Consider the following 15,095-nt stretch of genomic DNA (forward strand, 5'->3'; position numbering starts at 1 on the left):
GCCCTGGTTACTCTCTATTACTCGCTCATCCTATCCATACCTCAACTATGGTATTTGTGCTTGGGGTTCTACTACCCAAAATCATTTACGTCCTCTTAATTACTCCAACACAAAGCTGCTATTAGGACAATATCCAACTCTGGCCCCAGACATCACTCGGTACCCTTACTCAAATCTCTGAATATGTTAGATATTAAGTCACTGCACATTCTCTCTTGTGTATTATACATATATAAAACGCTGAACTGTAATGCTAATCCTGACCGCAAAAGCTTCATTGAAGGTTGTAACAGAACCCATGAGCACCACCAGAAATAAATACAGTTTTGATATTCCTAGAGTACGACTTAATCAAACTAGAAATGCTCTACAAATCAAGGGACCCAGAATGTGGAATGACCTTCCCAACCATGTTAAAGACTGTACCTCTCTCAACCAGTTTAAGATAAAAACTAAACACTACCTAATAAATTCCCTGTAACCTACTTCACTCCTCTATTGTCAACCCATGTCTGTTATTTTTTTGTTTTAATCAACACTGTTTGTCAACCTATTGTATTTGTGCTGCTTTTTCAGTCATGTTCCCCCTTTTTTTTATCTTTATTTGTATTTGTTCTCAACACTTTTTATTCTTTATGCTCAATTAGTATTAAGTTCTAGATATTAATGTTTTTCTTGCCCGAAACGCATTGCGTAATAGTGGCTTTAGGCATTGTATATACCAGCTCTATCTATATATCAATCCATTAATGTAACATCACTTGTATGTATGTACCTTACCTGAATAAACATATTTATTTTATTTTTTTTATTTATATAAGAAAACAGCGATGATTTTATTGTCCCTTAATTTGTCTGGAGTTTCCTCGATAACACACAGATTCTCAATGTTATGGGAATAATTAAGCACCATAATGTAACTATGTGCCATGACTCGCAGAGTTTGAGATAAGTCCTGATAGATCAAGGTGACAACAGGACAGCCAAGTCCCCCCTCCAAACCTGGCAGCGTACTGCCGCCGCCTCCCAGGACACACTATCTTATATTTTACAAATACAAATATTTGTTCAGGTAAAGTACATACATACAAGGTAAAATGCAAAAGTTGATGGATTTATAGACAGAGCTAGTACATACAATGCCTAAAGCCACTATTACGCAAAGCGTTTCGGGCAGGAAAAACACTAAGACTAAAACTTAATACTAGTTGAGATTAAAGATTTGTTGTATGTGAGATTTGTAGTCTCACATACAACCAAAGTGTACTTAAGCTCTGCCTTTCCTTTCCAAAGGTGTTTATTTTTATTTTTATTTTATTTTTTTTGTTTGTCATCTTTGCCTGTTTTATACTCTTAATTATTTGTTCTTAGTTAATCCCCTTGTCACTAAACCTAGAGCTTTTTATTACCCTGTTAATTAACCATTACTAAGCTAATTATCTTCAAGATCATTTTTTTATGATTATTATTTTTCTTATTATTTTTTATTTTACATTTATATTGTCAGTCTCTACTGATTTTTTGTTTATGTAACTTCTGTGTCCTCCCTGGCTATCTATTGGATCTTTATTTTACTTCTAAATTGTTACTATTTTATTGTATTTGCTTTTATTCTTGTGTTTTGCTTTATCGTGTATCTTGTATCGTGATCCCTCTGCATCTCTATGCACACTGATATTGATCCTGATCAAAATCTTCTGTCTCATATCTACACCAACCAGCACATTGATCATCATTCTTGCAAGTATTTCACAGCACACCAGCCTAAAAACAAACTTCAAAATAGCACCTGTCTATCAGTTTATAACCAAAATGTTAGATCACTTGGTAAACATTTTGACGATTTAAATGCATTACTCACAGCACTAGGTACTAACCTATCGTTCATTATTTTAACAGAAACTTGGCTAAATAAAGACTATACCCAACTCTACAACTTAGCTGGTTATAAAGCCATTCATAACTGTAGGCCTAATAAAAAAGGTGGTGGCACAGCTATATATTACCGAGATACATTTATCTGCAACAGTGTTATTAGTGACAGATGACTACTGTGAATATTCTTTTGCTCAGTTTACAATTAAATCCCTTAAATTCTCTTTGACTATTGGAGCCATCTATAGATTTCCCAATACTAACATAGCTTCTTTCTCGGACAACCTAAGGAATCTTATTATAAACAACAATCTCAACAAAAACCACTTCATTCTGGGAGGAGACTTTAATATTGACCTGGGTCAACAAAATTGCTCTCAAGTTGACTATTTCCTTAACAGCATGAACTCCTGTATGCTAATCCCCACAATCACCAAACCTACCCGAGTCACTCAAACATCAGCCACTACCTTGGACCACATATGGACAAACATAACAGCTCCCCTTGTATCTGGTATAATCTACGACAGAACAACTGACCACTATCCTACCTTTCTCATAGCGAACATGGACATAACACCACCAAAAAGCAAGAAACTTTCATTTAGGCTACACAGTGAATCAGCTTTAGACAATCTTACAGAGGCACTTTACAATATTAACTGGGATTCTGAATTCAATAATACCCATGATATAAATTCATTAGCTAACCTCTTCCTCTCCAAAACTCTAAGCCTCTACAACCTTCATTGTCCCCTTCTTACCAAGCAAGTAACTGACAAAAGATTAAACAATCCATGGCTCACAAGTGGCATTCTCAACTCAATCAACAAGAAACATGAATAAATAATAAAATAATAAATAAATAAATAAATATGTTTATTCAGGTAAGGTACATACATACAAGTGATGTTACATTAATGGATTGATATATAGATAGAGCTAGGTACTATACAATGCCTAAAGCCACTATTACGCAATGCGTTTCGGGCAAGAAAAACATTAATATCTACAACGTAATACTAATTGAGCATAAAGAATAAAAAGTGTTGAGAACAAATACAAATAAAGATAAAAAAAGGGGGAACTTGACTGAAAAAGCAGCACAAATACAATAGGTTGACAAACAGTGTTGATAAAAAAAAAAAAAAATAAATAAATAAATAACAGACATGGGTTGACAATAGAGGAGTGAGGTAGGTTACAGGGAATTTATTAGGTAGTGTTTAGTTTTTAACTTAAACTGGTTGAGAGAGGTACAGTCTTTAACATGGTTGGGAAGGTCATTCCACATTCTGGGTCCCTTGATTTGTAGCAGCATTTCTAGTTTGATTAAGTCGTACTCTAGGAATATCAAAACTGTATTTATTTCTGGTGGTGCTCATGGGTTCTGTTACAACCTTCAATGAAGCTTTAGAGGTCAGGATTAGCATTACAGTTCATCGTTTTAATATATGTATAATACACAAGAGAGAATGTGCAGTGACTTAATATCTAACATATTCAGAGATTTGAGTAAGGGTACCGAGTGATGTCTCGGGCCAGAGTTGGATATTGTCCTAATAGCAGCTTTGTGTTGGGTAATAAGAGGACGTAAATGATTTTGGGTAGTAGAACCCCAAGCACAAATACCATAGTTGAGGTATGGATAGATGAGGGAGTATGAAAAGAAAGTTAGGATTGGCCTAGTTTCAAAGGAAGTAGCTAAAAGGTACTCATCAATGCTTACCAGTATCATAAGAAAGGCAAAACTTGCATATTATGTGAATAGATTCAATGAAGCAAAAGGCAACATGAAGAGCACTTGGAAAACTATCTCTAGTATCCTAGGAACTAAACATCACTCACATAACCAAATAAAACTCTACAAGGATGGGGATATACCGTCAACTGATTTGGAAATGGCAAATGAATTTAATAGTTTCTTTTCATCGGTTGGTGCTAATCTTGCCAGTAAAATCCCACAGACTCAGACACATATTAACACATATCTCTCAGGCAGCTATCCAAACTCTCTTCTCCTTTCACCAATCAGCCCGGCAGATGTTGTGTCCATCATACACTCTCTAAAAACCAAGGCAGGGAACACCAGTGAAATTCCGTCCATTGTGTACAAGAGAGCCTCCCATGCCCTTGCCCCACCCATAGCACTACTGTTCAACAAATCTATAGAGTGTCACACCTTCCCTGATATCCTCAAAAAAGCAAGAGTAACGCCAGTCCATAAAGGAGGCAATCCGGCGGACATAAACAATTATAGACCAATATCAAATCTACCCATTCTATCAAAAATATTTGAAAAAATTATTTACAAACAGCTCTATTCCTTTCTCGTAAAATTCGACATACTCAGCCCCTGCCAGTTTGGCTTCCGGTCCCAAAAGAGCACCAACGATGCAATCATTAGTCTCCTTGATGTTATCTACTCAGCCCTTGACAAAAATGAGTTTCCGATTGGACTCTTCATTGACCTAAGAAAAGCCTTTGATACTGTTAATCACAACTACCTCTTACTTAAACTCCAGCATTATGGAATCCGAGGCCTTGCCCTTGACTACATCCGATCCTATCTTAGTGACAGACACCAATATGTAACCATCAATGATACAACTTCTTCCACTCTACCAATTACCGTTGGAGTGCCACAGGGCAGCATCTTAGGACCTCTTCTATTTCTTATATATATAAACGATCTGCCTAATGTCTCTAATATTCTCAAACCTATATTATTTGCTGACGATACTACCCTTATCTATTCAAACCTCAACCCACATACACTAAATAATGTTGTGAATAATGAATTAAAAAAAGTCCACTTATGGATGTCAACGAACAAACTAACATTAAACATCGAAAAGACTTACTACATCTTATTTGGAAGCAAATCATCAAATGCAATTCAGCTACAGATAGACAACATTAACATCAGTAATAAAAATGATGGCAAGTTTCTTGGCCTATTCCTAGACAAGAGACTCAACTTCAGCACCCACATTCAACACATAACTAAGAAAGTCTCTAAGACAGTTGGTATACTCTCCAAAATCAGATATTATGTTCCTAACTCTGCTCTCCTCTCACTATATTATGCACTAATCTACCCCTATCTTAATTATGGTATCTGTGCATGGGGGTCTACCACTGCAAACCACCTTAAGCCCATCATCACACAGCAAAAATCTGCTATCAGAATAATAACTAACTCTGCTTTCAGACAACACTTAGCTCCCTTGTTTAAATCCCTAAACTTGCTAAATATTAACTCCCTCCACACATTCTCTTGTGTCAACTACATTTACAAAAACCCTGTTCTTAAATGCAAACCATGCTCTGAAACTCTCCCTGGACAGATGTAATAGGACCCATTATCACCACACCAGAAATAAATATCTCTTTGATATCCCCAGGGTCAAACTTAATCTGTGTAAACACTCCATGCAAATTAAGGGGGCCTAGTCTATGGAACTCACTCCCTAGTGAATTGAAAAACTGTAAAACTTTTGCCTCATTTAAAAGCAAAACCAAAAAGTACCTAAGTTCATCTTCTTAGTTTCCTACACTGAGCTTTAAATTTGCTCTGTACCTAGTGTTACCCAATCTCCTAATTTTTATGTAATATCAAACAACCTTATCATTGTGTTCATTGCTGTCTTCTTTTATGTGCTAGCCATATGCTGTATTGTGACTACCAATTTTTGTCAACTACCATTCAAGCTGTCATTGCAATCAATCTTATATTGTTTCTGCTGTATTGTGCCTACCTATTTTTTGTCAACTACCATTCAAGCTGTCATTGCAATCAATCTTAGCTACCTATGTGCTTTAATATACTGTACCTACAATTTTCTCTCATCTTCTTCTTTTTTTTCATTTCATGTAATCTGTTATCATTTTTTTGTCTATAAATTTTGCAAGTATTTACCTCCTTAAATTTTCTTAGATTAAGGACCTGCCCGAAACGCTGCGCGTGCTAGTGGCTTTACAAGACTGTAATTACCATATTTATATCCTCACATTCCTTATGTACATTCTTGTATATGCATAAATAAATAAATAAATAAAGTATAAATAGTGTTGAGAAAAATAAGAAAAAAAATGAAAAAGGGGGGGGGGGGACATAGCAGAAAAAAACAAAAATACAATTTAGTCAACAAACAAGCATTGTTTAAAATAGTAGACATGGATTGACATTTAGGGGTGAGGTAGGTTACATTGAGTTAATTAGGTAGTACTTAGTTTTTATCTTAAACTGGTTGGGAGAGGATACAGTCTTTAATATAATTAGGAAGGTCATTCCACATTCGAGGTCCCTTGATTTGTAAAGCATTTTTAGTTTGACTAAGTCATACTCTTGGAATATCAAATAGGTATTTGTTTCTGGTGTGGTGCTCATGGGATGTGTTACAACCTTCTAGGAAGCTTTTAAAGTCAGGATTGACATTACAGTTCAGCGTTTTATATATATATATATATATATATATATATATATATATATATATATGTATATATATATATATATATATATATATATATATATATATATATATATATGTATATATATATATATATATATATATATATATATATATATATATATATATATATATATATATATATATATATATATATATATATATATATATATATATATATATTTCATTGAATATGAACGCATATTCTGTATTTATTATTTTCTGGTTTAGGGCTTCTATCCTTCTAACTATTTTCTTAGCATCAGGGCTTAGCTGAAATAGGAGTTCTCCAACGCTCATTTTCGTAATGTTAAGGTGAAGAAAAGAAGTGAATTATTATAGAATGTATTACACTTATTTATACAATTTGCACAACGTTTCGAACCTCCATGGTTCATTCTCAAGTGAAGAGATTTTAGGTTGATTGATTGATGAAGATTAAGCCACCCAAGAGGTGGCACGGGCATGAATAGCCCGTAAGTGGTACAATTTTTTTCTCAGTATTCTGAGGTTGCATTTAACCATCAAGCTGTTATCGCAGGGGAGGATACTGCTTCACAGTCTTTATGAGGGTGTCCAGCTGCTGGACACCTTTGTTGACCAGGAGAGTGGCTGTGTTGATGGCTTCAGGGTGGCCACTGCATGATTCAGGAACTCTTAAAGCTCCTCTAAGGTCATTGGTTGCTTCACATTCCAGAAGATAGTGAAGTAATGGCTTTTCTGTGACAGTTTGGCAGAAGATGCACTCTCTCTGTCGGGGTTCACCAATCTCCCAGTTGCATCTGTAACCTAGACGTAGTCTATATAACCTAACTGCTGATTTCCCTGTGGATTCCTTTTGGGATATTTAACCTTTCTAATTTGGTTGCCTGAAGATACCATGTTGCAGATGGCGAACCTTCAGCTATTCTCTGGTGCAGGTCGGCTTTGTTGAGATGTGAGAGTTTTTTGGTGATGATGTTTTTTATGTTCTCTAGGCTGGGTTGAATTGTTTTATGTATCACTGGATGACGAGTTGCCAATTTAGCAATTTCATCAGCTTTTTCATTTAATGGGATTCCAATATGGGATGGGATCCAGTTTAAGGTTATGTTGAATCCTTTGCCTTTAGCGACTGCTCCAAGATACAAAATGGTGGTAATTATTTCCACGTTATCTTTCCACTGTTTTTGTCCTAGTATTTGAAGTGCAGCTTTTGAGTCTGTGTGTATGATTGCATTTTGAGTGTTTTGTGCAATCACATATGTGAATGCCTGTTGTATGGCAAACAGCTCAGTTTGGGTTGATGATACTAGTCCTCCCAGTCTCCAATATGCCTGTACGCTGGCCGTGCAAAGAGCAGCGCCAGCACTCTCATATTCTGTGTCCACCGATCCGTCTGTGAAGATGTGGGTGGCTCCTGCTACTGCTATGCTATACATTTGCTCTTCTATTATGCGCCTTAGGATTGTCGGATCATAGGCAGCCTTTTTCATTGGGAGACATTCTATTACTATTTTGAAAGTAGGCTCTTCCCACGGTGCGACATTCTATTACTATTTTGAAAGTAGGCTCTTCCCACGGTGCGGAAGGAGTGTAATTTGGGTGTGGATGATCACCCTCTCTATCAAGAATTATGCTTTTTAAATGTAGTCTGTTTACGACTTTTCCTGCTCTTGCAACCCAAGAGTTTCCATTGTTTTGGCCTAGTCCAACCACGAAGGCCTGCCGTACTGGGATTGGATCAGAAAAAATAATTATCTTACTGACAATTGTAGCTGTCCTTTGTGATATTCTTTCTTGTAGAGAGGGCAAACCCGTCTCCAGTCTAAGAGTTTCAAGCTTGGTCCACATGGGGGCTCCCAGTGCGGCTCTCATAGCATTGTTTTGGGCAACTTCAAGCTTTTTCCACTGTTGGTGTGATAGATTTGTGTTGGCATAGCATAGCATTTTATCAAATCACCTCATTCAGTTGCATATAGTCCTGGGGACCATTCAGGCTTGTTTGCATTTGTGTTCCTCACGTGTGCCCCAAAGAATGAGGGATTTGATAAAATGCTATGCCCAAGATTACCATCCGAGTGCCGGCGGGGAAGTGGTTCAAATAGCTTCGGCTATCACTTTCTTATGTCCGGTCGTGATGGTCAAGCGGATTAAGGCGTCCTGTAGTTACCAGTTGCGTTGCTCCTGGGAGCATTGGTTCGAGTCACTTCTGGGGTGTGAGTTTTCAGTCGCATATAGTTCTGGGGATCATTCAGGCTTGTTCACATTTGTGTTCCGCACGTGTGCCCCAAAGAATGAGGTGATTTGATAAAACGCTATGCCCAAAATTACCATCCGAGTGCCGGCGGGGAAGTGGTTCAAATAGCTTCGGCTATCACTTCCTTATGTCCGGTCATGATGGTCAAGCAGATTAAGGCGTCCTGTAGTTACCAGTTGCGTTGCTCTTGGGAGTATGGGTTCGAGTCACTTCTGGGGTGTGAGTTTTCAGTCGCATATAGTCCTGGGGACCATTCAGACTTGTTCGCATATATATATATGTATATATATATATATATATATATATATATATATATATATATATATATATATATATATATATATATATATATATATATTGTGTCGGTAAAACGTTGGTGTTCGGCTGTTTCAAAAGCTAGGGCCTCGTCACATAATAGAAAAAAAAGAGAAAAGCTGGAGCTTTTGTCTGTGGTAAGGTAATGGGAAGACACACAAAACACAAGTAAATTAACAATGAAATTTTAATTACTTTAGAAAAACAAGACATCAATAAAGTTAAGCACATAAAATATGAAAGACAAGTCAACAAACAAAATAATATGAATAATCACTGGCAAATGAAAAGTTACGTTAAGACAAGTGAGTTACAGTGATAGCAAAATAAAGTATTAGTGGTGCTGGAATACCGGCTTCGAGCTGCCACCTCCCTTAGTACACGAAAGCCAAGGCTTAGTCTACCAGCGAGAGATGTCAACTGCTTGGAGCACTGAGATATTCTGACAATATTAGCGCACTGCAGCCCAGACATCGACTTGTGGTGGAGGGCGGAGGGCAGGTGCGACGGGACACCAGCCAATCAGCGACAGGCAGGCAAAGGATGAGCAGTTTGCTGGTTACGGCGGTGGTAGGTAGCAGGTGTCACTGTGTGCTGGGTACGATTTGCTCTCTGGGCAAAACGTTTGGCGATACTTGCTGGACGTATCTTCTATAATATCTTGTATATTGACGTACTTATGTAGGGAAGAGCAGGCTCAATCTCTCTTGAAAGAGATTATCGTCTCACAATATATATATATATATATATATATATATATATATATATATATATATATAGGAATTGGTTATTGGTTAGGAATTGTCTCCAAAGAATTCTCAAAGAATTACTCGTTATTGCTATCTAAGATAATTAGACGAGCCAAAACTAAATACTACGAAGATAAATTTACCAAAACAAAGAGCAACATTAAAAAAACTTGGAGCACAATTTCACAAATATTGGGATCAAAGAAGATTTAAAATATCAAACAAACACTCCTGTCCAATAACGATGGTCAGCTTTCAGCCTCTGATTCTGCTATTGAGTTCAATAGGTTCTTCTCTTCCATTGGGTCATCCCTTGCAAATGATATTCCATCTTCCAGTACTGATGTTAAGGACTATCTTACAGGTAACTATCCACAGTCTCTGTACCTAAAGCCTATTAATTCCACTGACGTCAGTGAGATAATCCTTTCCCTTAAAACCAAGTCTAGTGCCCTTGAGGAGATACCAACTTTAATTTACAAAAAAGCCTCCAGAACTTTAGCCCCTGCTATTGCATTGCTCTTCAACAAGTCACTTGAACTCCAAACCTTTCCAGATATCCTAAAAAAGCGAGAGTAACCCCTGTACACAAATGTGGTGATCTCACAGATGTTAACAACCACAGACCTATATGAATCCTGCCTAACTTGTCAAAAATCTTTGAAAAACTAATCTACAAGCAGCTTTACTCTTTTCTAGCCAAACTCAATACACTTAGCTCTTGCCAATATGGCTTCAGACCCAAAAAAGCACTAACGATGCACTTATTAGTATGAGTAACTTGATTCATGCAGCTCTTGATAAAAATGAGTTCCCTGTTGGGTTGTTTGTGGACCTGCGTAAGGCTTTTGACACTGTCAACCACCAAAACCTTCTTCTTAAATTACATCATTATGGAATCAGATTACACTCCCTGCAATACCTCAAATCCTACCTTACTGACAGGCTCCAGTATGTTTCTGTGAATAATTCAATTTCTCCCACCCTACCCATCTACATTGGTGTTCCTCAGGGCAGCATACTTGGCCCTCTCCTCTTTCTCATCTACATTAATGACCTTCCAAATGCCTCCCAACACCTCAAACCAATTCTATTTGCTGACGACACAACCTTCATTTACTCCAGTCCTGACCCCCTTGCTCTAAATGCCACAGTAAATACTGAGCTAAATAAAGTACATCTTTGGCTAACTGCCAACAAACTCACCCTTAACATTGACAACATTTTCTATATTCTGTTTGGCAATAAATCCTCTAATCAAATAAATCTCAAAATAAACAATACCCAAATTTGTAACAAATTAGATGGCAAATTCCTTGGCATTCTCATTGACCACAAGCTGAATTTCCAGGGACACATTCTAAATATATCAAAAAAAGGACCAACCGGCAATCAGTGCCGGTTGGTCGGGCACTCCTTGAAGGAAACAATCTAGTTTCCTCTTGAAGATGTCCACGGTTGTTAGTGTAATATTTCTGATGCTCGCTGGTAGGACGTTGAACAACTGTGGACCCCTGATGTTCATACAGTGTTCTCTGATTGTGCCCATGGCACCTCTGCTCTTCACTGGTTCTATTCTGCATTTTCTTACATGTCGTTCACTCCAGTACGTTGTTATTTTACTGTGCAGTACTTAGTTTTCATCTTAAACTGGTTGAGAGAGGTACAGCCTTTGACATGATTGGGAAGGTCATTCCACATTCTGGGTCCCTTGATTTGTAGAGCATTTCTAGTTAGATTAAATCTTACTCTTGGAATATTAAATAGGTATTTGTTTCTGGTGTGGTGCCCATGGGTTCTATTACAACCTTCTAAGACGCTTTTAAGGTCAGGATTGACATTACAATTCAGAGTTTTAAATATATAGAGTACACATGAGAGGATGTGCAGTGACTTAATATCTAACATATTCAGAGATTTGAGTAAGGGTACCGAGTGCTGTCTGGGGCCAGAGTTAGATATTGTTCTAATAGAAGCTTTGTGTTGGGTAATTATAGGACGTAAATGATTTTGGGTAGTATAACCCTAAGCACAAATACCATAGTTGAGATAAGGATAGTTGAGAGAGTAACAGAGCGTCACCAGGGCAGGGCGGGGTACATAATATCTGGTCTTGAAAAGAATGCCAACAATTTTAGAATTTTTTTTGCTATGTTTTGAGATTGTCCCTAGAAATTCAGCTTGTTATCGATGAGGACACCAAGGAATTTACCTTTAACTTTACTACTGATTTGTATTTTGTGTATTCTTAGATTAATTTCATTTGAGGATTTATTACCAAACAAAATATAAAAAGTTTTGTCAATGTTAAGGGTGAGTTTGTTACAAGTTAGCCAAAGATGGACTTTATTTAATTCAGTATTCACAGTGACATTTAGAGCAAGCGGGTCATGACTGGAGAAAATGAAAGTTGTGTCATCAGCAAATAAGAGTGGTTTGAGGTGTTGAGAGGCATTTGGAAGGTCATTAATGTAGATGAGAAAGAGGAGAGGGCCAAGTATGCTGCCCTGTGGAACACCAATGTTTATGGGTAGTGTAGGAGAAATGGAATTATTCACAGAAACATACTGGAGGCTGTCAGTAAGGTAAGACTGAAGGTATTGCAGGGAGTGACCTCTGACTCCATAATGATGTAATTTAAGAAGAAGGTTTTGGTAGTTGACAGTGTCAAAAGCGTTACGTAGGTCCACAAATAACCCAACAGGGAACTCATTTTTATCTAGAGCTGTATGTATAAAATTAATCATACTAATAACTGCATCGTTAGAGGTTTTATTGGGTCTGAAACCATATTGGCAAGAGCTAAGTATATTGAGTTTGGCTAAATATGAGTAAAGCTGCTTGTAGATTAGCTTTTCAAATATTTTTTACATGGTTGGCAGAATTGAGATAGGTCTGTAATTGTTGACATCAGTGAGATCACCACATTTGTGGAGATCCGGAAAGGTTTAGAGTTCAAGTGATTTGTTGAAGAGCAATGCAATGGCAGGAGCTTGAAATCTGATTTTTTTTTGTAAATTAGAGATGGTATCTCATCAAGGGTGCTTGACTTAGTTTTAAGGGAAAGGATTACCTCATTAACATCAGAGGAATTAGCGGAAGCTAGGTACAGAGACTCTGGATAGTTACCTGTAAGGTATTCTTTAATATTAGTGAGTGAAGACGGAATATCATGAGCAAGGGATGTTCCAATGGATGAAAAGAATCTATTGAATTCAATAGCCTTTGAATAGCCCTTCAATAGTCTTCAATCCGAAAATCAAGCAAACTGCTCGAACCTCCAGCAACAACAACAAGAAATAACCCTCCTCCAGGAGGATAATAGAAACTTAAGGGCTAGCCGTGATCAACTCCAGCATGACTTGAATGGTCTCCGTGAGGAAAACATTCGTCTGAAATCTGATGAAGCCATAAAAAAACAAGAGGAAGCTCTCAGCAAAATGACTGCATGTATCAATACATTATCTGCCCACGTTCCATCACCCAGGATGAACAAGATCAGCAAAAGCAGCTTGACTCTGTAGTTGTGTCGTCCCAAGCTATTCCAGTGGAAAGCGAAGGTGAAAAGTGTATTGAAATTGTTCAGGATCTCTTAAAAAATGAATTGCGTGTCTCTCTAAACAAAACAGACATTATTGCTCCCTACAGAGTAGGCAAAACGAACCCAACAGGACAAAACCAGCGGAAAATTCGCCTAAAATTGGCCTCCCAGTCCACGAAATCTCATCTTGTCCAAACAGCTGCATCCCAACGAAAGGGAATTTACATAAACGAGTGCTTGACTAGAAAAAGACAGCACCTCCTCTACCACCTGCGTCAAATCCGTCAACAAAACCCAGACGCGATTCATCAGTGCTTCGTTAGAGATGGCGTGATTAAAGTTAGGAAAACATCAACAGGTAAAATGTTTACAATTGCTAATGAGGATAACTTCAACTCTTTCCTCAACCAATGTGGTCTGTCTCACCTTATTATCACTCCCAATGAGTCAACATAATTAACCCCCCTTGTCACCTAGTGCGGGCTAGGTATCCTAATTTCTCTTTGTTTCACTTTTTAATTACCTTTAAATTTAACTTTTACTAGTCATTTTCTGGACATAATTAACCGAGTGCTTTAATATTTCTTCAGGTCTTTTTAAGTATACGGTCATAACTAAACTACTTTTGGTTAATTATCTTTAGCTTAAATTTGCCAATGTTTATTATTCAACTTTTTTCTTTGATTTCATTTATTACCAAGGTTGCCTTGCCTTGCCATACTCCCTTACTCCATTGTACCCCTGGCTTTGCCTGTGTCTCAATTATGCAAATTATTACTTACAGTGTACCTGAGAGTACCTGTAAGCCCCTTGTAAGCTACCTCATTTTTTTCTTTTCTTGTTCATTTTGTTTGTATTTTGTATAGACTTGCTTATATATTTTATTCCCTTTTATATCATAATTCTATTTTGTATTCTGCCATTCTTGCCTTGTTTTTTTTTTTGCAACCAGCCTTTTTATGCAGGCAAGTTTAGACCCTGAACTAAACCTCTTATCCACTATCTATGACAATCATCACTTTAATGATCTGAACTGCAGATATTTTACAGCACATGATGTAAACAATGTATTAACACATAATCACAATATCTCTGTAATCAACTTATATGTTAGATCCCTAGGTAAACACTTCGATGATGTTAGTGCCTTGATTGAAACTATTGACAACAAATTCACTTTTATTATACCTACTGAAACGTGGTTGAAAGAGGATACTACTCAACTCTTTAACATGCCTAACTACTCGGCAATTCACAACTGTCGTCAAATTCAGAGAGGTGGTGGTACTGCTCTTTACTACCACCATGAACTAACATGCCACCATGAACTAAAAGTAATTAGAACTAGAGGCTGCTGTGGGGAGTATATCTCCGCCAGTTTCAGAGTCAAGGGTGCCGAGTCTATCCTGTCTGTGGGTGCAGTCTATAGAATTCCTAACACTGATGTGTCCGAATTCAATTCAAACCTTAGTAATCTAATACTCGATAACAGACTGAACAAAAACCATCTAATTATTGCAGGGGACTTTAATATTGATCTCTGCGAGCCTGAGCACCCTACTGCTGTTAGCTTCCTCAACTGTATGAATTCCTGCTTCCTCATACCCTTAATCACTAGACCTACTAGAATCACTGATAGTACTGCTACGACTCTAGATCACATCTGGACCAACATAACCTCTCTGCTTATTTCAGGTATAATCACCGATAGCACTGTAGACCATTACCCCACATTTCTCTTAACTAACATTAACAAACCACCTCTAGAGTCAAGGGAGATAAGTTTTATGCTGCACAATGAATCTGCTATAGACAATTTTATAACTGCTGCTGATAATGTCAACTGGGAGTCCGAGTTAGGTAACATAGGGGACATCAACCTAGCAGTGCGATCTTTTCTTCAA

The 15,095-nt window shown here is 37.3% G+C and overlaps 1 protein-coding gene across 1 annotated transcript in view; it reads left to right on the plus strand.

Moving 5' to 3' along the window:
• LOC138365828 (GRIP and coiled-coil domain-containing protein 2-like) overlaps window positions 1-13,174 on the plus strand; it is a 52,127-nt gene extending 38,953 nt beyond the window's left edge. Inside the window, exon 4 of the mRNA XM_069326355.1 lies at window positions 12,884-13,174. Within this exon, the coding sequence (XP_069182456.1) occupies window positions 12,884-13,174 (291 nt within the window). The remainder of the gene's footprint in view (window positions 1-12,883) is intronic.
• Window positions 13,175-15,095: the final 1,921 nt, after the last annotated feature.

The sequence above is a fragment of the Procambarus clarkii genome, chromosome 2 (assembly GCF_040958095.1).
Source record: "Procambarus clarkii isolate CNS0578487 chromosome 2, FALCON_Pclarkii_2.0, whole genome shotgun sequence".
NCBI lineage: Eukaryota > Metazoa > Arthropoda > Malacostraca > Decapoda > Cambaridae > Procambarus > Procambarus clarkii.